Source organism: Poecilia latipinna, unplaced genomic scaffold, assembly GCF_001443285.1.
Source record: "Poecilia latipinna isolate Pla-1442-1.1 unplaced genomic scaffold, P_latipinna-1.0 Scaffold2670, whole genome shotgun sequence".
Classification (NCBI taxonomy): domain Eukaryota; kingdom Metazoa; phylum Chordata; class Actinopteri; order Cyprinodontiformes; family Poeciliidae; genus Poecilia; species Poecilia latipinna.
In genome coordinates this window covers 30652-58593 of record NW_015115286.1, presented here as the reverse complement: position 1 = coordinate 58593, position 27942 = coordinate 30652, and the positions used below count along the sequence as shown (strand labels likewise).

The 27942-nt window shown below is 40.1% G+C and overlaps 2 protein-coding genes and 1 long non-coding RNA gene across 4 annotated transcripts in view; 2 read left to right on the top strand and 1 right to left on the bottom strand.

Moving 5' to 3' along the window:
- The first annotated feature begins 786 nt into the window (after window positions 1–786).
- Window positions 787–13566, top strand: mkln1 (muskelin 1, intracellular mediator containing kelch motifs). Of its 2 annotated transcripts, none has more exons than XM_015020834.1 (18): window positions 787–904; window positions 1778–1847; window positions 2910–3052; window positions 3864–3952; window positions 4049–4158; window positions 5099–5291; window positions 5400–5477; window positions 5706–5771; window positions 8025–8137; window positions 8213–8425; window positions 9388–9609; window positions 9692–9821; window positions 10366–10513; window positions 11035–11149; window positions 12021–12160; window positions 12406–12508; window positions 13002–13056; window positions 13266–13566. In XM_015020834.1, the coding sequence occupies exons 1-18, from the start codon at window positions 825–827 to the stop codon at window positions 13385–13387; spliced, it is 2190 nt and encodes a 729-aa protein (XP_014876320.1). In that variant the 5' UTR covers window positions 787–824; the 3' UTR covers window positions 13388–13566. The 2 variants fall into 2 exon arrangements, with proteins under 2 accessions (XP_014876320.1, XP_014876319.1); XM_015020833.1 differs by having other exon boundaries at window positions 788–904; window positions 5400–5516.
- A 3413-nt stretch (window positions 13567–16979) lies between these two features.
- podxl (podocalyxin-like) overlaps window positions 16980–27942 on the bottom strand; it is a 33050-nt gene continuing 22087 nt past the window's right edge. The window contains exons 2-8 of the mRNA XM_015020835.1: window positions 23757–24317; window positions 22527–22720; window positions 22413–22433; window positions 20797–20917; window positions 20654–20715; window positions 20452–20571; window positions 16980–19544 (exon numbers count right to left, since the gene is read on the bottom strand). Of these exons, the coding sequence (XP_014876321.1) occupies window positions 19350–19544; window positions 20452–20571; window positions 20654–20715; window positions 20797–20917; window positions 22413–22433; window positions 22527–22720; window positions 23757–24317 (1274 nt within the window). The 3' untranslated portion in view covers window positions 16980–19349. The remainder of the gene's footprint in view (window positions 19545–20451; window positions 20572–20653; window positions 20716–20796; window positions 20918–22412; window positions 22434–22526; window positions 22721–23756; window positions 24318–27942) is intronic.
- On the top strand, window positions 24771–25461 carry LOC106938701 (uncharacterized). Its single transcript, XR_001422680.1, has 2 exons — window positions 24771–24896; window positions 25139–25461. It is a non-coding gene; the product is annotated as an uncharacterized LOC106938701 (long non-coding RNA).

The window sequence follows — 27942 nt, the reverse complement described above, 5'->3', positions numbered from 1 at the left end:
CAAAGACCATGGTCTTTGGCCAGAAGAAGGTAGAGCGCCCTCTCTGGGTTGGAGAATATATAAATGACTGAACATTCATCCAGCTTACATTATGAAAGCTGCGTTCACTTTCCTCACTGTGATTCATGCACTCCGCAGGGAAACATGACTCAACATGTCGGAAGATGGTGATGTCATCCTATGTGTTTACATATTAAAGAAGTTAATTTTTGATAGGAAATGATCAATGATGTGAAAGAATAATATGGACATTAATGACACAGCAATTCTACACAGCAGATTTTTTTTTGTGTGTCACTTTTGTCTTTTTGTTTGGCTGTAAATATTTTTTCTCTCCAAAAAAGAGAGACCATTAAAATATTTCAGGTCCTGTTTTAATTCAGATTAATTTTCTATTTTAAAAGTTTAAAATCTATATTAACATATTTCCTCCAACCTCTATTGCATGTCATTTCATAAAATCAGAAATTTCTGTTAAATAATCAGTTTTTAATGATCTAATGTTACATTTAAATATTCTGATAATCTAGATTTTGGTGATTTATTAGCTGTAAGCCATTATAATAAAAACGTTGACAATATTTTTCTCTATGTATAGTGAATATAATAGATTAATTTCGCTTTTTGACATTAATTTGAAAAATAACATTTTTTTAGTGTTAACTAAATAAAAAATGTAGAATGACGATAAAACATTACTAAATGTTGTCGGGAGATCACGTCCAATCAGGTCTAATTTTATTCGACTGAGAAGGCGGGACTAGTTGGAAAATCTAGCCAATGAGAGCCAGCCAGCCTCCCGTTAGCTGCTATTTTCTAACAAGATGGCTGCCGTTCCTGAAAGCAGAGTTCTTACTTTCAGCGTTTTTAAATGGAGCTCATATTCCTCCACATATTTACCCGAGTGAGTGTTGAGGACATTAACTAGCTGCATGTTTGCATTAGTGTTAATGGCTGATGGAGGGCGTTCCGTCGCTCGGAGCACCGGTGGACGGTCCAGCCGGCTGGACTTGGCCTAGCTCGTCTCAGATCCAACACAGCCAGCGCTAGCTGAGACAAGGGCGCTCGCTGGGATGGTTTATTTATTTATTTATTTTGGCTATTCTAAAGATTTTCTGATTCAGTAGCGTGTGACATTTATAGCCCTTAATACAACGTTAAACTGCGTATTATAAACGTGTAGCTAAGCCTCAGTAGCAGTTACTGGTCATAGCACAAGGTGCTGTGAGTTCTTGCAGTCGGAACGTAAACAAAGCAAAACATGTTACTATCTTTTAAAAATGGGGCATTTTAAACAACTCCAAATTCAAAAATCGATACCTTGTTGCATTAGCATGCTGTGCGGTAAATGTTTATGTTGGCATAACTGAAGTTGATACACACAGGTCCTGTTACTATTGGCTAACCAGCTCATTAGCTAATTAGCCTATTTACTTGTGCTTTGAAACTAAATCAGACTTCGTGGTTTGCTTGAAATATGGCAACACTGTTTAATCAGTGGAGTGTTGGTAATGTCGGGTACAGTGTATAAGTCTGCTATATTTTAGCTGTTGCTTCTTCACAGCTTCATCGTCATGCTAGCTACTGCTAATTGAACTATCGAGCTTCATACTGTCACCGGAAGCTGTTCATTTACGCGTATGGAAGTTTATATAATTACTGTCCTGTAAATGTTTATTTATTTATTTTTTTTAGTCTTTTCTTGCCTTTGTTGTTACTAACTTGATTGGTCACTTTCCAGACTCAGTAAATAAAGCCAATCTTTTTCATTTCTTAGAAATATCTTGGTGGATAAACCTAACGATCAGTCCTCAAGGTGGTCTTCAGAGAGCAACTATCCTCCACAGGTAGGCTGATCCAATTAGCCAATGACTTTGCATCTATAAAATGTAGAAAACGATGTCCCTATATACAAATTAAGATATGAATTTAAGTGCATTTCCTTTGTACTTCCTGATCAATGTGAAATTGAGGACAAATAAGCGAATAACATCACATAACGTCATAATAGTCCTATGCTGACTTGTCTCCATTTTAATCTGCAAATAACTGCCTTGTATGATTGAAAGAGATGATTACCTTTTGTTCACATTTTCTTAATAAACATGCAACTGTGGTTTTCTCCTTCATAGATCACTTTGTTCTTTCACACCTTACAAGTTGGTTTATTGAGGTCAAAGACTGTGTTTTCTTTTAGATCACACAGCAGGGATTACAAGACCAAAAGGTGACCAATAAGTCACAGCATTCACCTGAGCAATGCTGTGTATCCTGTTTTTACAGGACGTTTAAATACATTTGGTGTCCTAAATACAATCAAAGTTGTTGTGTGTTCTCCTTCAGATGTCATCATCTGCATCAGATTATAGGGTTGTAATATCAGTGGGTTGCCTTCAACTTCTGGACTTATCAGTAGAGCCTGAGTTCTAAAGAACATGTGTAGCTGCCAGGCTAAAGGATGAGCAGAAAGGGGAAGTGGTTAGAGATGCTCTTAAAAGAGGTGAAACTAGTAGGCATGTCAACAGCCAATAATGAGTTGTTTATCATGTTTAAATGAAAACATGATTTTTTTTTTCTCTGGATAATTAGTTGTTTTTGATATGCCTGGGAGGAAAGGACTTAAAGATGAGTGACTTTGCCAAGTCTGGTAGCTTGACCAAAACACAATGTGTAAAGTTCCATTCACGACAAAAAGGTTCTCCCCTTTTTGTGATTTTTGCTAACTTTGTGGCTTTACTTACTGTGTGATTCCCCCCCCCCCACACACACACACACCCTCAGTTTCACTGCACTGCCACAGAAGTTAACTTATCACCATACTTGGCGGTACAGCCAGTCTTCACCAAGGAATGGTGCCTTGCTATTTTTATGCTTCATGTTGTTTTGTGTCTCTGTCTGTTCTTCACCAGTTTTTAATCTTGAAGTTGGAAAGGCCAGCGATTGTTCAGAGCATCACCTTTGGCAAGTATGAGAAGACTCATGTCTGCAACCTCAAGAAGTTCAAAGTGTTTGGTGGGATGAGTGAGGAGAACATGACAGAACTTTTGTCCAGGTGAGCTGCTTGACTACAGAGTCCAGTTCTAAAATAGACCACTTGATCTCTGTCTCTTGCACAGCACTTAGCTGTCAGAACCAGGGGGGGAAATAAAAAGTTAAGCTGTTTTATTTTCGCATGGGGTGTTTATCTTTGTTCTCAGTTTTTGCTATCCCAGCATGATTTACAGTTTAATGCCACATCTCCTTGAGCAAATAAAAAAAAAACCCTTAAGGAATTTGATTCTAAGTCAGGATTGGATTGTGTCCTAAGGAAGGGAAATGTCAACACTGGACAGTCACTCTTCTCTGTCCAGGTGATCTCTCTACCTTTTCTAGGTGAAGCTCCTCCTCAGAGCTCCTCAGCTTTTTCAGACTAGCCAGCAGCAATTAGCTAATCCAGGTGGAACTGCACATCTGCTGAGCTCATTATAAAAATATTGGTAAAAACGTTAAAGGGTTAATGGAGGAGGAGTGATGTTTTTGATGACTTCCTGAAGGTGGAATTCCAGAAGGAGCAGGAGTTTTTAAAGAGGTCGCTAAATTAGGAAGTCAAATTAGATGTATACAGTATTTTTATGATGATGTTAACATTGTTGCTAGATTATGCTGTTATGGAAATGTATACCTGCCAAAATGGTTATATTTATATACCTACTTTATGCTAAAATGGTTATATATACCTGAAAAACATATCACTGATGGTTTATCAAATATGTAAAAGGCATTTTTATAAACGTTTCCTACTGCGGCTTTAGTGAAATAAACCAACAATGAAAGTTAAAATAGTGTTTCAGAACTGACCAGTCTTCTTTCTGCTTGCCTCTCAGTGGCCTTAAGAACGACTACAACAAGGAGACCTTTACGTTAAAGCATAAGATTGATGAGCAGATGTTTCCCTGCAGATTTGTGAAAATAGGTAAAAGGCATCCGACTGTGATCGGGTTCGTTTACAATGCTCAGGTTTTCCATTTCTCCTTAATTTCCCTGAATCTTTTCTGCCTGTTTGCCGTAGTGCCTCTGATGTCTTGGGGTCCCAGTTTTAACTTCAGCATCTGGTACATTGAACTGCACGGCATTGAGGACCCTGATGTGGTGCAGCCCTGCCTTAACTGGTACAGCAAGGTCAGAACTCCAAGCTTTATCTTTCAAAATACTCCTAACATTTCCACTATTTCTCTAAAATGAATTAAACTATTTCAAACACCTTTTTTCTTGAGAATTAATTTGTAGAATAACTTAAACTTAGGCATTTCTTTCTTTATTATTATGCCACTAGAATCACATATATATATATATATATATATATATACACACACACACACACAACTTTACATACATTTGGCACCACAGAGGCAATATTCTTAAAGTAATCGGTTATGAACATTTTTGATATTATTTCACTATCATACAATCTCAGTGATTTTTTTTCTCTTTAACTTAAACTTATTGTAGAATTTCTCTAAACCTCCGTAGATCTGTTGCAGCTGTGGAGCATGGTGGTGCTGCCATCATGATGTGGGCCTCTTTTCTGTTTGCAGTTCTGATGCGTCATAGAAAGAAGTTTTTTTTAATGAAGGAAGGATGAATACTTTCAGAATGAGTTTTTCTTGACTCTTGGACACAGATGGGCATGTTCTTAATCCATAAGGCAGATCTATTCAGTCTAATTCTATGCTTTGTGTTCTTAGCAACATCATGTTTTACTATTTATTTTACATTATATTTCGAATTCCTAATTGCGCTTTCTGAACCATTTGAAAGGTTTGTTGCAGTTTATTTTCACATGTTTGACCAAACTTGTTCTTGGTGTATGTAAGTGAGCTGTACTGGTGCAGAGTTAGCAAATGAAGCTGTAAGTCAGTACATTATTTCTGTATTAAAAAGAAAATTAAACATTTTAAAGAAATTCAGCTGTTTTTCTGTAGTGGCTGATACTAGACCTCATATAGCTGTACAGGTAATTCATCCCTAATTCAGTGTCATAAAATGACAGGAAGTCGTCTTCAAAGCTCAGATTAGCTTGTGGAATCGATGAAAGTTGCTGTCCATCATGTCATTTCAGTACAGAGAACAGGAAGCCATCCGGCTCTGCCTCAAGCACTTCCGGCAGCACAACTACACGGAAGCCTTCGAGTCGTTGCAGAAGAAGACGCGCATAGCCCTGGAGCACCCCATGCTCACACACCTGCACGACTGTCTGGTGCTGCAAGGAGACTTTGATGCCTGTGAGGAGCTCATAGACAAAGCAGTGAGAGGTACGGCCCTGCGGCTCCGGCTCCGCCTCATTCTGCAGCTCTCTGGAAGTGAACATGTGCCGACGCTCACTGCTTTCCCAACATTCCACCGTCTCATTTCTCTGCTAGATGGTTTGTTTAACCAGTATATCAGCCAGCAGGAGTACAAGCCCAGGTGGAGTCAGATCATCCCCAAGTGCAACAAAGGTACAGGCAGCCAAGAAATCAGCCGAGACGACGTGAACAGTGAGAGCTTCTATTCACCTGGGAAATCCTCCCAGTCTGTTGGATTAAACACTCCAGAGCTCTGAAAGTTCACTGGAAACCTAACCCTGCTTTCTGTTTTTCTGCCTGCTTCCTTCCCACCCACTCCCTCACTTTCATCCTCCATCCTCATGTTCCGCCCTTATCTCCTCCCCGTCTCCTCGTTTCCAGGTGACGCCGATGACAACAGGCCCGGGATGAGGGGAGGACATCAAATGGTCATTGACGTCCAGACTGGTGAGACCCACGCAGATGCTGCCATGAGTCACTTCCTCCTACGTCAGATTGGAAATGCAAAGCTCTGTTTCGGAGTAATCAAATTAAGCCTCGTTTCCTCCCTCAGCCACCTTCAGGCCAACATTTAAAACTCACATCACTACTTCGGCTTTGATGGTGACATCACTTCAGTTGTGATTTGTTGAGGCTGGGATAAAAGCCTGTGTAATGTGTGGAAGTGGATCTGCAGATTACTGGGTGGAGTCACTGCAGCGCTGAGCTCAGACTCGCTCCAAACAGCAGTTAGCAGTTAGTATGCATCAGCAAGTTGATACAGTTTACTTCCATGGACCATTTATTATAAAAAGAGGAATCATTGGACAGTTAAACTCCTTATTGTTTAGGTTGCTTGTTTTATGCTGACAGTCACTTTATTATGTGATTCTGAATGTTTCATCAACCTGACGTTAACCTGGAGGTGAACCAATCAGGCTTTTTTGATGGAGATTTGGTGTCGTTGTAGATAAAAGAAGAAAGTAACACTGGCCACAAAGTTTCAAGATTTCTTCTAAAATTGTGCCGTTTGTGGAGTCGTTTCAGTAACCATGTCCACGTTTTCCACGCTGCGTACTCTGAAATGTGGCCTCCATTCAGACAGTTCTGTGTGGTAAAACATGGCTGATGAGCAGCAGCAGACAGACGTCTTCCTGGTTCCACCATGGAATCTTTTACCTTTTATCTACAAAAAGGTTGTTTTTTTTTTTACTTTATTTTGTAATAGTTTTGAAATGTACATACGTACATTCAGACCCCTACTAACAGAAGTCTAGAACGTCTAGTTGGACAAAGGCAAATAAAATAATAATAATTAAAAAAAATTCAATTAGATTCTTTAATTACTATTTTAAGTCTGACCTACTAATTTTGCCAAATTTCTTTATCATCACATACATCTGCTTTGGATTCTTTGATACTTTCTAGTATAGATCCTTTGTGTCTAACCTGGATTATTTTAATGCTGTTGTTTTTTTTAAACACAAGATACATTGTACAGGTTTCTGTACTTTGTGGAAACCATCTGCGCTGTAGCTTTAACATAACGCCCGACTTTGTCTCAGCTGTTTTTCTCACGTTTCCTCTGGAACAGCTCCACTCTGTCTCCTCTCTTTGTACCTGGCGCTGCTTCGTGACGCTGCAGCACAGCAGCAGCAACAGAAATGAATTTACTGTTAACAGAATAACGCAGCAAAACCTCATTTTACATGCAGCTACGTACGGCTGAAGCAACACTAAACTGCTACAAACGAATAAAAAGCTTGAACAGTGGATGAATACAAAAGCATCAAAGACATGAGAAGTGATCAGCCCGGTTGCCATAAATAATAAATCAATCACAAGAAAAATTAAAATGAGCTCAATTTCCATTTGCATGATTTATTGATTTTCTCTTTTCTCTCCTTCTACCAAAAACTGGATGACAAAAGTCTTCAGTCTGGTGCTTTGGTATTAACTACAGAATCCCTTTATTGAACAATTCTGTTTACACAGACTTTATAATTCATTTTATTTGTTGTTTTTTTTTATTTATTTTGGTTATTTAAAATGTCTTCCCGTTCCAGAATTAGATGTTCATTAGAATTTAAAGTTTATTGATCTTTGACAATGTGTTCTTGCATCATTATGCCATTAACATTATATTACTGGAAAATGGTCTTAAAACAATATTGTCATTTATCGCAATAACTTCTGGGACAATTTATCATCCAGCAAGATTTGTCATGGTGACGGGCCTAATCCAATGTTTTGCGTCTTACATTCTTTTTGTAATCAGTTGACGGCCGTAATAAAAACATTTAGGACTTGTTCATTAACTTTCACAGCAACCCAGTGATGAATCAGATTCTAATAGTTTGACATATACATGTCTGGAATAAAGCCCTTCCTCTCTGACATGTCTGAGCTTGCTGGTTGTGGTCATGGAACAGGTCTGTTGGATGTTGATGGGCTGCTTTTCTGAGTGTATCTTTGAAGCTGGTGCGTGTGTGTGTGTTTGTGTTTGTAGCCTCTGTACTCTGGGCAGGGCGGCTAAATGTTCAAACACAGATTAATGCTCTGGAGTTCGTCCATGAAATAACGGCAGAATTAAAATCACCCTTTGCTTCTTTCATTTGTTGATGTAACTTAATTTGAGCTGACGTAATGTCAGATGTCCACTCCTCTGATGTCTCCAATAGTGATGTAATATGTGTGTGTGCGTGTGTGTGTGTCCTGCAGAGACGGTGTACCTGTTCGGGGGTTGGGATGGCACTCAGGATTTGGCCGACTTCTGGGCCTATAGCGTCCAGGAGAACCAGTGGGCCTGCATCTCCAGGGACACAGAAAAAGAGGTGAGGGCCAGCCCGACGACACAAACCCACCAGCAGGTGGCAGCTTTGTAAACCTGCCTGCTGTCCACCAATCAGAATGGCCCGAGCGCCCGCTCCTGCCACAAGATGTGCATCGACTCGCAGCGCCGGCAGATCTACACGTTGGGCCGCTACCTGGACTCCAGCGTCAGGAACAGCAAGTCCTTGAAGAGCGACTTCTACCGCTACGACATCACGGCCAACACCTGGACGCTCCTCAGCGAGGACACGTCGGCGGACGGAGGGCCCAAGCTGGTGTTTGACCACCAGGTAGCGCTCCTGTTTCACTCTGCCTTCTCCTTGTTTTTACTCAGGGTTTTTGTATTGGAGATTCTTTTTCACTTGACCTCTGACCTCTGGTCACCAGCCTTCTTCCTGGTGGATTTCTACATCCAAAAGCCAATAGAATGCTTCCAAAATAATTCAGGGACTTTTTTGTTTTTTAACTTGTCTTTGGGTAGTTTATTTAAAATGACAGTTTTCTTTCTATTTTTTTTAGATTTGCAAGTTTTTCTATAAACTGTGAACAGTGGAAGGCAGCTCTTTCAACAAATCAAATATCAATTCCTGTTTCTTAATTTTATTTCATAAAAGCCCATAATGGTCTTTATGTTTTTCTGTTTTTGAAATTTAAGACAAAATTTTAGTTTGGATTTTGTTTAGCAAATAATCAACAAATCAGGTGTTCACTTAAAAAAAAAAAAACAATAACTACCAACTACCTGCTACTCACAGCAAAATTTGGAAAGTGATTGTGTGTTAAGACATGCTTGTAAATATTTTTATTATTGCAAATTTATTAGAGGTGCACAATAAATCTGCCAACCGATGAGCAGTTCTTTAAGTTCACTCTGGTTGAAATCAGAATCTATTTGAGTTCCAAGGTTTAATGAGTTATATGTACATAAAAAAGCTTTTCTCCTGTATTTGCCGTGCTGATCAGTAGGACTGCACCGATTCCACTTTTGTGGCCGATCATAAGTTTAAAAAAAAAAAAGTTTTCTTCTGTCTGAAAAGTCACTAAATAAAGCAACAATTCACTAAGTTGGTAACAGTGGGGTGACCAGTGCTTACCGCGGCTGTCACCTAATTATTTCTGTCAGTGAGAAGCAATTACCCCCAAATGAGAAAGTGATCCAGCCAAACTACTTCCAAATTTTGTTGATGTCTGACGTCTTACCAAATATATTAGAATACCAACCTGATCCGATTTCCCTCTCCTGTTGTTGCAGATGTGCATGGACTCAGAGAAGCACATGATTTACACGTTTGGCGGCCGCATCCTGACGTGTAACGGCAGCGTGGAGGACAGTCGGACGTCGGAGCCACAGTTCAGCGGTCTGTACGCGTTCCACTGCCAGGCGGGGACGTGGCGCCTCCTACGGGAAGACTCGTGCAACGCTGGGCCAGAGGACATTCAGTCCCGGATCGGACACTGCATGCTCTTCCACACCGTGAGTCTGACTTCAGACTGGATCCTGGTAGAGCTAACTACTGTTACCTGTTGCTAACTGATGCTACCTCTGTACTGTACAGAGAAACCGCTGTCTCTATGTGTTTGGGGGTCAGAGGTCAAAGACGTACCTGAACGATTTCTTCAGCTACGATGTGGATGGAGATCATGTAGAGATCATATCTGATGGTACCAAGAAGGATTCTGGGATGGGTGAGTTTTTAATTCCAGTTGCTTTAACAAGCTGCTGTTAATTAAATCCAGACTGGCCTCATAAGTTCCTGTCCCGTCTGCATGGCGACGTCAGAACGACTCAGTGTTACAAAATGGAAGTCTGTTGACAGCGGATTTGTTTTCTTTTTTATAATCAAATTTGGGACATTTTAAATAGTTTCTGAATTGTAATAAATGAGAAACTTGATTCTTTTGTGGATCGACTTTCTGGCACATCCCTGTACCACATACCAATATTATCTATATCTATAAAGGTCTGAAAATTAGCTAAAGGGAACAATGACGACTTTTCAGACAAAAAAGATCTTCATCAACCATTCAGCAGCTCAGGTTTTTAAACATTGATGATTGACCGGAAATCTCCAATCAGTGCACACCTATACCTTCAATAGGATGCTTAGCAAACTTTAGGCAGAGCTTCTTTTGTCTTCTTGGTTGGAGGATCTCCTTCCTGCAGGACAACCGGAGTTTTATCTGCAACAAATGTTTGTCATTAAACGTTCTTTTTTTCACCGTTTCCCAGTTCCGATGACGGGTTTCACCCAGAGAGCCACCATCGACCCAGAGCTCAATGAGATCCACGTCCTGTCGGGGCTGAGCAAAGACAAGGACAAACGTGAGGAGAACGTGCGCAACTCGTTCTGGATCTACGACATCGCCCGCAACAACTGGTAGGCCCCGAAACGAAAGCCGACTCTAATCGTAACCACAACACTCACAGGAAGTTCTCCGACACATGCAGAGCGTCGCTCTGTCACCGTGATCACACCACAGAGGCTCAGTGTTCATGCAGCACTAGCTGGCTGCCAGCACTCAGTGTCTTTATATAACGGCGGACAAAAGAAATCGTCTTTTGAGGCGTTTCAGCAGGGAACAGTTGGATCACAGTGAACACGATGTGCAGGAAAAGCTGTGGCCAAATGCTTCTAGTGAATCACATCACTAGCATTTGAGGTTTTAGTCCCTCATGTGCTACAATTTGTTCCTGTTTTGAATTTATGACACATGGTAAGAACTGGGGTAAACTAATTCTGGAAGTGTGGCTTTGTTTGTGTGTTTATTACCACAACCAGAACAGCCTACGCTACGTTTGTTTTTTCCTTGATGGCTTCAGGATGTATTCAGGGTTTTTTTTCTTCGTCTTCTTCCTCGTCATCACTTCTGTGTTGTGTGTGTGTGTTTGTTCACTCAGGTCATGTGTGTATAAGAATGATCAGGCTGTAAAAGAAAACCCGAGTAAGACGCTGCAGGAGGAGGAACCGTGTCCACGCTTTGCACACCAGCTGGTCTACGATGAGATGCACAAGGTAGCACGTCTACGCTGCGCTGCCACACAGTCTGCATGTCCAAAACCCAAACGGTGTCGATAAAATACCCTCACCCTCCTCTCACATCCCTCTGACTGCATACCGCCTCATGAATATTCTAGGGCAGGGGTGGCCAAGTCCAGTCCTCGAGAGCCACCATCCTGCAAGTTTTAGAAGTATCCTTACTCCAACAGACCGGGATCAGCTCTACAGAGGCCTGATAACGAGCCAGTCATTTGATTCAGGTGTGTTGAAGCAGGGATGCATCTGAAGCTTGCAGGATGGTGGCTCTCGAGGACTGGACTTGGCCACCCCTGTTCTAGGGCTTAGAAATAAAGATAAAAACGACAACATTCCACACAGACCAGCAGGAGCTTTTTGAATACCAGGAATCACTTCTGGTTTATTATTCCTGTTCTCATCTCATATTCAGTTAAGTGGGATTTTAAAATATTTTTTTAATGTAACTTTTATTTTACCAGGACAAAAAACTCTGAGATTAAAAACTTTTTCAAGGGAGTCCTGACCATGAGCAGCAACAAATCCAGAATCAATGTGGCTTCCTCATTTTTTTCAGCACCAGAAAACGTTTCTTACATCATACAGAAACAAAATGAAAATATATTTTCTTTGTTTTTTGGCCAGAATTTGTCAGTATTGTTAAAACCAACATTAAATGTCCGTCTGTTGATAAACAGATATCACTCGTTATTTTCTCACCACTGTACCTTCGATGAAAAGATCATGTTTCTGTTCCTACCACCGGTCAATCAGTCCCATCTGAGCTCTTTTTAATTTAGTATTACATGAATAATTTAGTGTAGGTGTTGGAGAACGTCTGTTCCATGCATGTTTATGCCAAAATGTCCAGGTGCACTACCTGTTTGGAGGAAACCCAGGGAAGTCGTGTTCTCCTAAGATGCGCCTGGATGACTTCTGGTCCCTCAAACTGTGTCGGCCCTCCAAGGAGTACCTGCTGCGCCACTGCAGATACCTCATCAGGAAATACAGGTCTGCAGATTTCACTGTCACTCCGTCACCTGTTATGTTCAGGTCAATGATAAGACAGCAGATACAAAGATTTTTCTGCCATCTACAGTCAGGACTTTGTTTTAAAACTAGAGAACAGTAAATTATGGGAAATAGTAGTAGAGGTAACCTGAAAGTTGTAGCATGTTGCCATCTAGTGGTTGTAATCTGTAACAGCGGTCTGTCATTGTTTACCCAGTGTGTTTGACCATGACTGTGTGTGGTAGGTTTGAGGAGAAAGCCCAGTCAGAGCCACTGAATGCTCTGAAGTACCTTCAGAACGACCTGTCGCTAACCGTGGACCACACTGACCCTGATGAGACCAAAGAGGTACTGCAGCCTTCACACACACTTCTTTAACTCGGCAAAGACCAAAACTAACAGGAGTGAATGTCAACCTGCATGTACAGCTGAGAGTAGAGCTGAGAGGCTTGGCTTAAAAATAAAATAAAAAAAACAAACAATTATACTGATTTACTTCTGATACCGATATCAGAGGTTTAGTGTCAGCTGATACGATCCAATACAGGAAATCAGCCTAACTGACTTAAAACAGACATAAAGGTACTGAATTTATTCATTTATTTATTTTTTTCAAAATCGGGACTGATACAGATATTAATATCAGATCGTTGCATTTCTACTTTGAACTCCAGAATCTAAAGGTTTCCATTGGTGGAAAACAATCCACATTTTCCTTGAATTAAATCTTCAAAAACCAAAATGAAATGGATCTGCTACCCAGCCGTAGGTGAGAGTAGGGCCGTTTGACTCTTCTGTTCTCCTGAACGTCGGTGACACACGTGTTTGTGTTGTGTTTCAGTTCCAGCTCCTACCAACTGCTCTCTTCAAGTCCAGTTCTGATTTCATCCCTCTAGGTAAGACCCTACTCAGTCTGAATGTGTGGGATACAGATACTGGATAGGTTGAGTCTGCTTGACTTCAGTTGGCGACAATACAAGAGGAAATAATGTTTATCATATTTGGAGATAAACACTGTTTTTACTTTAAATGAGCAGTAAGTGTCAGTGCAGAGAAACGATCCGGGGGGCAATCCTCGCTGACCTCTGCTCCCTCCTCCTCTCAGGCTTCTCTGATGTAGACCAGACGTACGCTCAGCGAACGCAGCTCTTTGACACGCTCGTCAACTTCTTCCCCGACAGCATGACCCCCCCGAAGGGCAACCTGGTGGACCTGATCACCCTCTAGCATCCTGCTCCTTTCACACCTGGCTGAACACACACCTGTGCACACACACCTAAAACACACCAGACTGGTCAGCTGAATCCACTTTGTCCACCTCCACTTAACTGACCTGTGTTTACAGGCTTTGTCACCATGGCGATGAGGGTATTAAAACACAGCACCACTTTGCTAGATAGACATGAGTGAGATTTTCTAAAAGCCTTTGGTGCTTTTTTATATTTTTTTGTGTGTTTTTCTTTAGGTGTGAGCCGAACGCTCAAAGCTCTAAAAGGTTTTAATTTGACAAAAAGAAAATTTGTTGCACTTCTGCTTTGCTCTTCACACACAGGCATTCAGTGAGTACTTTTAAGGCCAGTGGATTTTTTTTTCTTGAAAGTTGGCCGAGTTTCTCCAGCTCATCTGTTCTTTAGGCTTTTCCTGAACGTCTCTCCTGGGAAACACGTTCAGGTTCATCGTCCGGCTTCTTTGCTGCTTTTGTTTTTGAAGAGCTGCTCGGCTTTCTTTGGAGCTCATCACTTTTTTCTAGACGACATGCAGCCGCACCAACCACAAACAAAAATGTAGTTTACAATTTTAGTAGTTTTAGTGAGTGCGATGAGGGAAAAATATGAATATGTATATATATCTATCTATCTATATATATATATATATATATATATATATACATAGAGAGAGAGAGTTATATATATGTCAAGATATCTAAAAGTCCTTTTGGGTCTGACTAATACAGGTTTAAACACTTCAATTATCGGACTGTGAATTGATTCTAATTGCTGAAATTATGTACAAAATATGTAAATATACATATAGAATATTTTCCTGGATTGGATGCATTTTCTTCTGGAATGTTTCCCACCTTTCTTAAACGTTCTGAGTTTACACATAGACACTCATTAGTTCCTGTATCAGATATTCAGCATAAGGGGAAAAAATCTGTGATTGTGCTTTAAGAACCTTGATTATTGTTACGAATGACCTTCTATAGGTTTCCTTAAAGTCCCTGGTGTGAGTGGAGAAAACCCACAAATGATTTGGTTTTTTCACAGTTAAGTGGATCAGATAATAGATGTTGAATTACATCTACAAACAATATGCCCACAATCTGAAAATATCACTTTTTCCTGCTCATAAAATGCATCAAAACTGAAGACGTCCACCATATAACGCATCAATCACAGCATAGATATTGGTTTACTAAAAATTTTAAAACTTTTATGTTCTGGTTGACACAAAGCTGCTACCTCTATCATGGAATGTGCAGCACATTTCCTCCTCTTTTACTTTAGTTTAAAAAAAAAAAGAAAGATTAGAATCAGCAGGACCTCATGCGATACATGAAATCATTGATCATATCATTTTTGCTTTATGAAGAAAAATCTTCCTCCCTATTTAAGTAAATGCCTATTAAAGGTGTCAGATTTTAACACAAAGCAGAAAAGAATGTATGTTTTAGTTGATAAATTTCAGGGAAGTTTTTATTTACAGTCATTTCCTTAAACTGAACAGAAAATGGTAAAGCTGTGCCCTGCTGTTTACTGAACTGAAGCATAAATCTGTAAATTTATTAAGACTCTGGTTTAAAACCTAAACAACTGAATGATAGTTAAACCTTTTCTGTTAGTGTTCCTAACTAAATCCATTGACGTGTTGACGTGGTCGGTCAACAGCGTGGCTGTTTAAAACTCCACCAGGCATGGGTCGGAGTGAATCTTCCTCTCACTCCTCCCGTTTCTGTTTCCATGACGCTCTTGACGTAGTAAATGTAGGTTGATGTGCCTCATAGTCGTAGATTCCTGACCTCTGACCTTCTAAACACATCAGTTTGTTTTTTTTTTTACTCACCAGCTGGTGTTTCTAACTCCCACTTGAGGAAACATCAGTCAGGGATCAGATCATTTTAAAGAGTTGATTAAGCAGCAGTTATAAAAGTGCTGATGTAAAGGTGTGGTTGCCGGGATACATACTTGGATCTGGCTAAGTAAAATGTCTCCCTCCACTGTTCAATAGTTTAAATCTGTACATTCTATTTTACATACAGATTATTGGTGCACTACAGCGCAGTATGGAGTGATTCTACTATTTTTGTTTACTGATTGGTTTAACTTATTGGTCATAAAACATAGATTTTAATCAGGCTAAATATTCATGCATGTCCCACCAGGCATTCCTTACTGGTCCCAGTTTAGGACTGTAGGAACAGTAACTGGCCTTTACTGCAGATGACAGGAACTGTTTTCAGTCTCACCAGCTGAGTGGCTCCACTGCAGGAAGGTGAGGACCACAGCTCGCTTAAAACCTGCAGCTGGGTGGGATTCTCCTGTTGGAACGCTGGGAAAACAGTCCTGGTGTTTTTAGGAAGAATTTGCCAAACGAAGTGATACGAGTTGTTATGATTGCAATCCTTTAGCACAGAGATAAAAACCACTGTCCCCCATCACACGTGTGATTGTGGAAGCTTCATATGTAGCATACGAATATTAGAGCTTTGCTCATGAAACTGATATTTGAAATCACTAAATGTTATCCAGCTATTCTCTTACCAAAGGACACCTTTAGCAAAACGCATTGAAAGCGTAGAAGACGGTATCAAATATCTCCAGCCACGAAGGCTCACTTCCTCTTCCTCTTCCTCTTGTTTCTCTTGGATTGAGTGAAAGTAGCTGGAGGATATTGCTAGTTGCTCTCTGGCAGGAGCATCACCTCTTTTAATAACCGCTAACAGACGTAGCTTTCAAAACTCTTAACATGGCAGACATTTTAAACCTTGGCAGAGAGGAGAGCGATGAATCTGGAATGTAATGTCTTTTAGTAGAGTGGTACATGTCAATAAATTCAGTTTTTCTTTTATTTTGGTAATTAAGTGTAGGAAGATACTTTTATTGGATTCATTAGACCCTCAGTGATGCATTTCTGCTAATTTTGATTATTTTTGCCTTAAATATGGATTTAAAGAGACATAATCATTAGAATAAAAAATACTTACCACTGTGTATCAATTTTCGGTGAAATCCAATTTTTTTCTTTTAGATGCACTTATTCCGGATGATGATGAAAGGTGGTGGTGGCATGTGTGTTTTCCTCCCATGTTGCTTCTATACAGAATGGTTTCATATGATAAATGAATACTTGAGGAAGCAATAAGGATTATTGAAGGTATTCTGATAATGTTTGAGACTCTCCACTTTACTGGAACATTTCAGTTTTTTACCAGAAGAAGGTTTTGTTTAAGAAAGCTTCATTCTGAACACCTTAATTTACCAAACAATGCCAAATGCTTGTTTTCTTTTTTGGACATGTTGGGGAAATGGTCCCGCAACCTTTGCTGTGTCATAACTTATTACCATATATGGTCGTTGCCCGTCTCCAGAGCCCGCTGTGGGTCTGAGGAAGTGTAAGGCCGGTACTCTCTGATCCACACACACCACTCTGTGCACACACAGAATGTGTAGAAAGCCTTGTAGTATTGCATTGTATGTAATGTATATAACAAATAAAGATTGTATTTTGTTCAAGTTTTCTCAAGTGCCGTTTCTGTTGGTTATGTTCCACCCCCTGGTGGCTCTGTCGGTGCATTACAGAGGAGCCTCACAAAGAAATAGGAAAAAAAAAAGGTTTTTTTTATTTTCAAATCTGAACAGATACAAGAAGACGATGGCAAGAGCCATCAACAATTTACAGTTTCCAGTGTGTCAGACCCCTGTTCGCCTTCAGCAACAAACAAACCATAAATACATTAAAGAATGCTAACATAGTCTGGTGAAAGTAGCACATCTATAACAAAAGTGAAATTTTACACACAAGAAAAACAGCAGAATGGGGGCCTTGGACTGGAGAGCCCAAAGTGACTGATTTTCCTCTATATATGTAGCTAGAAGGTAAATATATATTAAGTTCTTGATTGGTTGAAAAAGATCAAAACTAGAAAAAAATAATTGGCTTCTTCTGTGTGATGGTCTCCAAATAAATGTGATTTGATTTCTTTAATATCAGCAACATCTTTTAAAAACAACATGAATCCTACAGCTATGTACAGGCTTTCTCATATTAGCTTTGAGTGAGAAAATGGATTCTTTTCTTCTCCAGTGGAGTGGGCAGCAGTAGATTTCTTAACTCTCTCAACATCTCCAGTTTGAATAAACCCAGAAGCAGGTCAGCCTTCCACTGGAAACTAAACACTTTTCTATCCACTTGGAACAATTTGTCTCAAAATTCTGATGGTAGTTCTATATTCTAAATTTGTTTTCAACATATGTTACACATTGACATTTCCAGAATTGCACAATATCAGGAAAGCATTGAATTCCATTGTGGCTGATCCTGTATTTTCCTTTACCAAATGCATCCCAACAGTTTGTGGTTATGAATTTGCATTCCATATATTGTGCAGCTCTATTTATATCCATGAGGGAATTCTTCATGTGCTTTTCTGGACTATCAGAAATCATCTGGAGCAAAATTAATTCAATAAGATGGTACCAAGTGGTAGAGCAAAATAAGACACTGACATCTATTCAGATGTCAGACGGCCAGTACCAGTAGAGCAAAGTTCTGGAGCGTTCCCTGCTCTGCCTCCTAACAGGATGTAACCCGGATCACATCTCAGAAATTTGTGAGGTACAAGGCCATGGATTTACTAGTTCTGACATTGGAACGTCATGAGATATAATTTTAGATGCAAAACAATTCTTTAATTTTTTCAGTGTTGTCTCTTTTTCCATTTTGTTTCTGTAGCACATTCATGATCACACCACACAGATGATTGGATTCATGACTGAGTGGAGTTGAAAGCGGTTCTAGTGGTAGTTTTCAACTGCAGTATTAGATGAAGTTACGTTGCTACTTCATAAACCCAACAGCAGCTAAAGGTGGCAGGTGCAAAGTAATATTTTACATTTCAATGAAAGTTTTATGCTTGTTCTATTTAACCTTGATCCTATGTGAATAACAGTTCAGTGATGTTTTGTTTACTGTTTAATTCCTAAAGCACATGTTTCTGGGAGCTTGGTCTGTCAGTGCTGCAAAACGATCCCATCCAAAGCTCCAACTGAAACAAGATCTGATTGTCAGAGAGCTCGTGACTTTAAACCCTGTAACTTTCAAACGAATTATCAAATAATCTGACAAAACATATAATAAATGCAAGCAGACATTGCAAAAGTTGGCAGTCAAGCCTCTATTTGCAGAACACTTTGACAACTTCCACTCATGAACACCTACTGCATGAGAGCAGATATTTCATCAAATTTAATCAGTGTTCTGTCTTAATTGATTGAAAACATAATAAACAAGGAGCTAAAAAGCATAATATTCACATGTGACCTTGTCAGTAATCTGACTCCTACTGATCTGATTTGATCTGCCTGTACAGGCTGGGCTTCCCCAGGTGAGATGTTAGTGCTCAGCTGTGTCTGTTCAGCCGTCTTCTGGATCACCAGAATGCTTTAAAGTATCCTGACGTCGTCTAAGTTAAAACTCTGGACCAGCCGAGGAGATCAGAAACCCAGTTACCCAGCCGGACCGGGAACAGAACCATGTTTCTGGGCTTTTACGTCCCATTTCTTTTCATAAATTACAGGTCCAGTAAGTGATTGATACTTTTGTGAGTGGGCAGTGGTGGTTTTTGACATGCAGACAGAGCGTGGCTCTTCACCCAGAGCGGCGTGTGAGAATGAGCGGCACATGAGTGAGTTTTCCATAACATATTTCCATATTTCCAATTCTCTAAGCAGACATTCTAGCTGGTTTTCAAAAGGCATGATTGTTTGTCAGACACTCACTGATATACTGACAGGGTGGCCTGGGGGAGCAGAATGTCAACCATAGTAGATTTTTGGAGAAATGTCATAGTCAGTGATTGATTTGGTGAAGTTTTTCAATTTAGCTCAGTATGTTGATTTTGCCACTGTTTCAAACACCAACGGTGCGCTGTGGGAGTGGGTGGAACCCGGGTCCAGCAGCCTTGTCCTCACAGGTGGGTGTCCTCCTCATCGGGCGCGTCCTCCTTCATCAGGTTGTCGATGGGGACGATCCAGCTGTCGCTGAATTCCCCGTTCAGCGCCATCTTCTTCTCCTGCATCTCTGGCTGTACCTCCATCACCTCCAGCGTGGGGTTGTCATGGTAACCATTCTCCACCGTGTGCAGCTCTTCGGTCAGGTGCAGCTTCACAGAGGAGAACAAAGTCTTTGAGAATGTTTGGGCTTTCGAGGTCGGTGTGCAACTGCCGAGACGGTTAGTCTTTATGTCTAAAATCTTCTGCTCCAGTTTCAACTTAAACCAGATCGTTCTCACATTAAGAGAACAGTTTCACAACAATCTGAAGAAATCTGGATAATACTTGTATATATTTCATCAGTTCAGTAAGACTGACAAATATTCCTTCACTAATTCAGAGCGATACTCTTCATTTCTTTTTAGAAAGTAAATCATTCAAGTTAACTGAATGTCTGATAAACATGTACCTGACTTATTGGTTACACAACAGTGCAATTTATCCATCCATCCATTTTCTAACATCCTTGTCCCTAGTGGGGTCAGGAGGGCTGCTGGTGCCTATCTCCAGCAAACGTTTCGGGCGAGAGGAGGGGTCACCCTGGACAGGTCACCAGTCTGTCACAGCAGTGTAATTTAACATAGTGATAATTTCACAGGGGCAGAGTTAAATCCATAATTATAAGTTAAAAGTTTTTTGTTTAATTACTTTAATTTTACAAAGAAACTTGTTTCTGATGGAAAATGAGACAAATGAGTGTCACCAAAAATATAAAGCAACGTAAAAAGAATAATAGTTTAAAGAATTGTTTTCTGGTTTTCTACCTCAATAATCATTGGTTAATTCTATTTGCGTTACTTTTATTAAACTAGTCTTGGTTCTAATCTTCTCCACAGATGATCTCAAGGATTTTAGGATAGAACAGAAACCTCCTTTATGGTTCCACTCTAGGGAAATTCAGGTGTGACAGTAGCATCAAAAATGTTAACACTGCGTCATTTGCAGCTAATGGAGGTGAATTGAATGTTTTTGTCTCTTTGTTTGATGTCAGTTGAACAGGCAACGTTTAGCGCCTACCTGGTTCTCGTTGTACGGCTTGCGGCGTTGGGACACGCAGACGCCCAGGATGATGATCATGATGAGTAGGGCTCCACATGAGGCCAGGATGGCTGTCAGGGTTTTGTTGTCTGTCGGTTCCTCCAAATTAACAAAACAGAGGTTAACTTCTGCTTCTGGCACACAAACCCTGGAAATACAACACCAACAAAATAATACGTACTTCGGCAGGTTTTTTTTCTTCTTTGAGTTTTGAAAGTTGCTCCTGTACCAGATTGATGTCGACTGCAAGATGAATTGTCAGGAGTTTAAATAAAAGGTGTTTAATGTGAGATGTGAGTAACTAACAGGTGGAGCCTGTTTTACCTTCAATCATCAAACTGCCAATCTTACTCCCGTTGTTCTGCAGCGTAGCGATGCAGGTACTGTTACGCAGGCTGGACATGAAGCTCTTGCACAATTGCACCAGAGTTTTGTTTTTCGTTGACTGCAAGTGAAAATGCAATGTGTCGGTGAATGAGCTGAAAAGGAATGAGAGGCAGAGGCAGGACTCGGCAGTCAGAGGTGACGGCGGAGGTTAGGCCTTCCTGTGCTGTCATGTTCGGATTGTTTCTGTTAGTGAAGGTCCTGTGGTATGTTTGTCAGTCAAAGACAAGGCTGAGAATATAAATAAGATGTGGGAACAAAGGAAGCTGGAGACAGGCAGGAAAGGTTTCCACTGAGGTGTTTTTCCACCCTGCTGTTGGAAACCTTGATTCTTTTTATAGCAGACCTCACTGCCTCCTCCTCCAGAGCCAGGATCCTTAAATCCAGGCCTTCAGGGCCAGAGTCCTGCAGGGTTTAGATGTAGCTCTGCTTCAACACACCTGGGTCAAACAATCAGGTCATTTGCAGAACTGGGCTGCACTGCGGGGGTCATTCAGTCTTCTGATTGAGGCGTGTCGAGGACACCGGCCCTGGAGGCCTGGATTTGAGGAACCCCTCTTTTCTAAAACTGTCACCATCAGGCAGCTTTTCTCAAACCAAACTCTGAGGCCTTCAGCAGAGTGGTCTGACATATTGAAGCCAAAGCTGCAAAACGTCTGATTTGGCTGCTAATGGTTCATTAGAATGGTTCTGATCAAAGCATATTTATGTGTTAGAATGTCCAAATCTATAAATTCAATGCAGAATTGAAGACTTGAATGTCTTCCCACTTATCAAATTTTGCTTCCGAAATGAATTTGAAGTAAATCCATAAGCTGACTTTCAGTAAGACTCTAAACTGACAGAGTGAGAGATGCTCTGAGCTAAAAGCTGTGCTGAAAGGCCGTGAAGAACAGAGTTATGATCATTACTGCTTCTGGTAGTCTGACATGCTTTTTATTAGCTGATGTTATATATGTCACTGTATGACTGGAAATGCTGATACTTCTACACTGCTTCTCCTGAGAAATGAGATATTAGATCTTATTGAGGTTTGTATCTGGTTAAATAAATATTATTAATCATTATAGTACTTCTGCTCCACAGGGATTCTCTTCATATCTCCTGCATATTATATTATTAAGCATAGCAACAGTGATGTTCAAATACTAAAGATCTGAACCAGGATTTAAACAGGAGATAATACCATACAAAGAAACAAGCCTCTCAGTAGGAATGCCAGTGAATTTCTTTCCTTTGGGCAAAACTCTTATGATTTAATATGCAGGTAGCATATTAAAAATGGAAGTTTAAATAGAGAGTCTGGAAAAGAATGGCTACTCAGAACTGCTATGCTCAAATAAATATAGCATTGTTTTTTGTAGTTCTCTTGCATCAAGTCTTCAAAAAAAAAAAAAAAAAAAAAGGGGGACCTAAAAACGGAGTGGGAAGGGTGTGGGCTGACGGGACAATGGCTCAGGATTGTGTTCACTGCCTCTTTTGTTATTTGCAAGAATAGAAACAGTCATAATGGTTTGATTAAGACTTAATGATTCAAATCAAAACGTAAATCTTACCTCTGAATCGCTCAGAGAAAACTGCAAGAGAACAAAGACATATGTTAAGCAAATGGTTAATTTGTGTGTTTTGTCAAAACCGCAACTGATGGAAGGCAGCATTGTCCAACTTACCAGAAATGTCTCAGTGTTTGTCTCAGTCACCCCAGGCCATGTCATGGCTGCAGGGGTCGGGCTTTGAGTGATGACAAGAGTGTCTTTTGCAGTCGGAGTGTGGCTGGAAGTGGAGCTCCTCTCTGGGACCTGGTTGGAGTTTGAAGGTGCAGTCGACTCTAACCCCGTCTTTGTCACAGTCTGTGGAGTGGGACCTTCAATCAGAAAGGACAGATTGGTAAAGGTTGTATTCTTATGAACTGGAGGAAGAGATAAAATGGGATTCCTCACTAAGAAATGAAGATAAGGGACTGACCCTGAGAGGGGAGTCATGAGAGACAGAATAGAACAATCTAGATTTTTCAGGAACAAAATTAATATCTAGTGATTTTAGTTATCTCTGGAAAAGAGATAACTTTTAAGTTATCTCGTGTGGTTTAAGTTTAGATAAGCTTGTTTTACTCATTAAACAAAAGATAATAATCACATGTAATCTGAGAAAAAGGTGAAGACACCAAATGCAATATATCCTTTGTCTGCATTGGCTTATCCCATCCAGCAGGGACAGAGAAGCAATGGAAGTAAATAAAGAGCTGCAGAGACCCACAGCTTGGCTTTGAGATGACAGAGTAATTAATGGTTGATAACTCCACAAATCTGGCCTTTATGGAAGAGCAGCAAGAGAAAAGTAGCCATTGAGACCAAGCTGCAAGACGTCTGCCACAAGTCAAAGAGTTGGACCCAGTAAGAATTTATCTCTTTGATCTAAATGGAAAAAAGTAAACTNTGTGTGGTTGGAAATGAAAAATGCACATCACCCAGAATGCACCATCCTTATGACCATGGTGGTGGTCTTTGTCAGGTGTGGGAAGGTTGTTGAGGAGAATCCTAAACTGTGAGGTATCACTCCAGTGAACTCCTCTTCCTGCAATTCCAATCTGACACCAAACATCAATTTTTAAAGTCTCTTCCTGTTCTTCCTAATAAACATATTTGGCTTTACACATCAAAGATGAACTAATGTGGATGAAACTGCAATGACTAGCAACGTTTTTCATGAGTTAAAAGACTCATGAACACAAGATATACACCATTGTAGCCCACAGCTTCTCAACCTCAGTGTTTGGTTCCTCAACCAACAGACTAACTTCATGAGTTGTGGCTTTTGAGACATGATGTCATGAAATGAGACATCAACCACTCAATTGTTGCATATGTTGTGTTTCAATTGTGAGCAAAAAGCTGCTTCACCTGCTTTGCTGCCCTCGTTGCTGCTGGCAGCCGTCAATGTTGCTTGGCTCCTCTGAGACGTTGGCCCCACCGGTGGACCAGCTGTGTTGGTTGTCTTCTCCATAGCATTTTCACTTGGTTTTAAGGTCGATGCCACAGTACCTCTGTTGGACACAGTAGCTGTAGTCAACACTGAATTGCTGTTGCTGTCAGGACTCCCTATAGCTTGGTTTGTTGTCGAGGTAGAGATGACAGTCGTAATGGAGGTGGTGACAGTGGTGGTTGGAGGATTGATGGCACCAGACGTGGTGGCAGGTGTGGTTAAGATCTGTGTATTGGTTTTTGACTGTGCTGTAGTAGTGTTTGCTGCTGCTACAGTGGGAAGGTTGTTAGTGACCGTTGTGGGTTGCTGCTGAGTCGTTCCTATGGACGGGGCTTCACTCGTTGGCTTTTTAGACTCATGACTGGATTGTGGTGAGCCTGGGGCAATGATTGAAGCAGATGTAACAGTAGAAGCACTTGTTGGTTTCCCTGTTTCATCTGGTTTTGTGGTGGAAACGCCGCTGCTCTCTGAACAGATGCCTGCAAGTAAAACAGATAAACTCATTACTAGCTGGGAACACCAGAGTGGGTAGCACATGAAAACAGCTATGAGTTTTATATCTGAGGGTGAGAATGTGGAATCAGTGGGACTCTACATCCTTCTGACTGGAAGGTTTGTGCATAAACTTTCTGACTGGAAGGTTTTGCATAAACTTTCTCTTTATGCCTGTTTAAGTCATCATAATTTGTCAGTAAAAGATGTTTTTGTTAATTGTTAAAAGAAGCAACTCGGGCTGCGGTGGTGGGATGGGGCAACGCGTGGCCATGTAAGGAGGCCCTAAAGCAGCTGTCACAGGTTCGAGCCCCGACCTGGTGACCTTTGCCTGGTGACCTTTGCCTCACATCTTCTCCTTCCCTCATTAGCCACCTTCCTGTCTGACAACTTCTAAATAAAAAAGGAACTTTCTTGTTCTCACAGGATATAAAACTCATCTTGCTTAAATGAGATACTTTCTTATTTCGACAGGTTTTGCATCTTCTCGTTTGAATGTGATGTTCCTTCTGAATTGACTTCCTCACTCTGGCAGTTAAACACCTGAGCAGTCAGATCACACCAAGGTAAACGTAAGATGTTTGAACAAAACAAGCAAACTTCAAGGTGATAAATGACGACATCCTCATCATGTGGAGCTAATATGATATGCCCAATAACATATTTGGTATATCAAATATGCCAAAATATTTGGCATATTTGCCAAATTTTAGTCAGATAGGTACTAAAATGTGTATCATTTTAGTCATTCTTGATGGAAAAAAGTACGAAAAGGTCCTAGTTTCATTAAGAACCGTTTCATTTTAAGGCACCAGGTTCTCCTGTTGGGACATCTTTGAGCTCCAACCTCAGCTCACCATCGTCTTCTGTTTCTCTATTTAGAACAATCAGAGCAGGAAGCTGCAAACAATAAACTTGGAGGCGCCCCACCCACGACCACAACCTGTTTTTAGTGACCCATGAACAGCCCTCACCCAACGCTGCGGCCAGAAAACAATGGCCTTCCACCGTCTGAGCCCCTGAGCTTTCAACGTGTTCATCGTATAGTGGCTCGGTCACACTGGAACCTTTCCCACCCAAAAAAAGAAGTAAAAAATTAATAAATAAAAATAATTCAGTCATGCCAGGTTATTTATTTGCTTACTTAATCTTACTTTAAGAAGAAAGTCCTTTGAAATTAACTATTGTTAGTGGGAGAACTTTCCAAAAAGGATCACCACTGCCATGAATTGTGGTAATTATGATTAATGTTCACTGTCATAATCATATAAAATACATTGAATTAAACTAAATCAAACCACTGCAGGTCTAAATTCTGAATTAGAAGCAACAATAAGAAGCTTCCACATTGCTTTGGTACTTAATCAGTAAATCACAGAAATATTTTCCAATGATATGAGGCTCATATCTATAAAGAAGAGGATGAATCATTGACCTTCCTGACCTCTGCTTATGAAACCAACTATGCAAAGTATTGCATTATCTCCTTTCTCCTCTGTTGCATCACAGCCTGCCTGGTTTTCACAGATTTATTCTCTAGTGTAATTAACATAATGCAACAGAACTCTGTGATGGCGTGTCAATTTCTGACAAAAATTGGAAATATTGAGGTTAATCTAAAAAAAAATTATAGAAAAAAAAAATCAGAGCTTTAAAAGTTGAAAATTGTCAACGCAGAAATTTTCTAGAACATTCTAGAAATTAAAAAAAAAAATCAAAAAATTTTCTGGAACATTTCTGAGGTTTGTGGCTGAAAAATTTCTTTTCCTGTTTTTCTATCCACATTGGCCCTGATAAGCTGGTGTAGAATTCAGATTATTTGAATCTCTTCACGTTTTTCCTGATACAGCCACAAATATCAGTGAGTTTTGTTAAGACGTTACTTGACACACTAACACAAAGTAGTGCATAAATGTAAAGTGGAAAATGAGAGGTTTTCAAATTGTTTTTCAAATGTGAAAATTTGAAAAGTGTGGCATGCATTTGTCAATCCTTCATTGAAGCCCCTTTATAGTAGTTAAAATAGTTCTGAGTCTACCAGCTTTGCACGTCTAGAGACTGAAATTTCTACACATTCTTCTTAAAATATCTCAAGTTCTCTGATTGAAAGGTGAGCGTTTGTGACGTTGTGTTCGGGTCCAATGGAGGCTGGAGGAGCAAAGACATCAGTTATCAGCTCCTCCAACACACTTACTGAGGGAAGGGGGGGGGGGCAGAGGTCACCACTCAGAGAAACTCCTTTGATAAATCAAAGTGTGCTTTGTTATCTGATCTTATGCTTTAAATATTTGAGATTTGAGTATTTATGAGTCCAAGGAATCATTAGAATGTTTTATTTCTCTTCATAACTCCTGAGGATCTGAAATGTGTTTTTAAAGCTTCATCATATGGAAGCATCTTTGTTTTAAACCTGAAAATATGAAACCAGGCCAAGAATTCAACACAGTTCAGTTTATTTATGCAGAACCATTTCCTGAGAAAAATCATCTCAGGTTATTAAAGGAAGGAAACGCCTTCAGTTGCCAGGGACGATTCATGCTTCCCCACTCACTTTTACAGCAGTTTAAAAAAAAAAAAAAAAAGCTGCCACCTTCTTTAATTCTAAATCAGCTTTCCCTGACCGCATTTCATCTGTTCAGGCCTGATTTCTGTCTGGAGAAGAAATCCTTTCAACAGAACCTGTCTAACAACACGAAGCAGACTAAAAGATTTCGAAAAGCAGAAGGTTATCCTCCAGCTTACAGAGAATCAATAAAAATAAGACCCAATGTTACTGACATGGATTTATCTGAAAATGATCACCATCCATTTGTAAGATTCCAGAGAACAACAGTGAGAGTCAGAAAACCTTTCTAAGAGTGGCAGGTCTACTAAAATGATGTTGGTGGCTCAGAAGAACCCAGAACAGCTTCTGGATCAGAAAAGGCTTCAGCTCATCTCAATGTCTGTGATTTGGTTAAGATTTGATATTCAGATGACAAAATACAAAATATGAAAATTATTAAAAATATTATTAAAAATATTCTCTTCAGATCTGTCCTGTTAAAGTTACACAGTTTCAAATTCTTCTAAAATACACGAAAAATTCATCTCTCAGGTTGTTTTTCTGTGCGGTGACATGTGGTATGACCTCTGACCCCAGCTGTCGCTGATGCATCTGTTTTGTTGAGGGCGACAGCACCGACTGATTCTCCTCTTATCAATCCTGCTGTTTTTACCTCACCCACACATTCCTTATTATCCAGCCCCAGGAAAACATACACACACGCACACACACACATACACACACACACACACACACACACGTATATACCACCTGTAATCTATCAAAGGCTCATCATGTTTTTCTTCTTCTCCCTGTGTGAGGATTATTTATGCTAACATTCTGACTCAACGCTCCTCTTATTTTTGATGCACTGATTGTAAAGCTGGCCGATGCCGATACTGTAAGGTTCTTGTGAATCTCTGAGTTTGACATTTTAACTTTTACAAGTTGTATTTCTCATTTAAAAAAAAAAACTCACTACTGAACAATTTGTTACTATTACGATTAAAGTATATCAAATTTTATGGTAACACTTTATTTGAAGGGGGTTGAATAAGACTGCCATG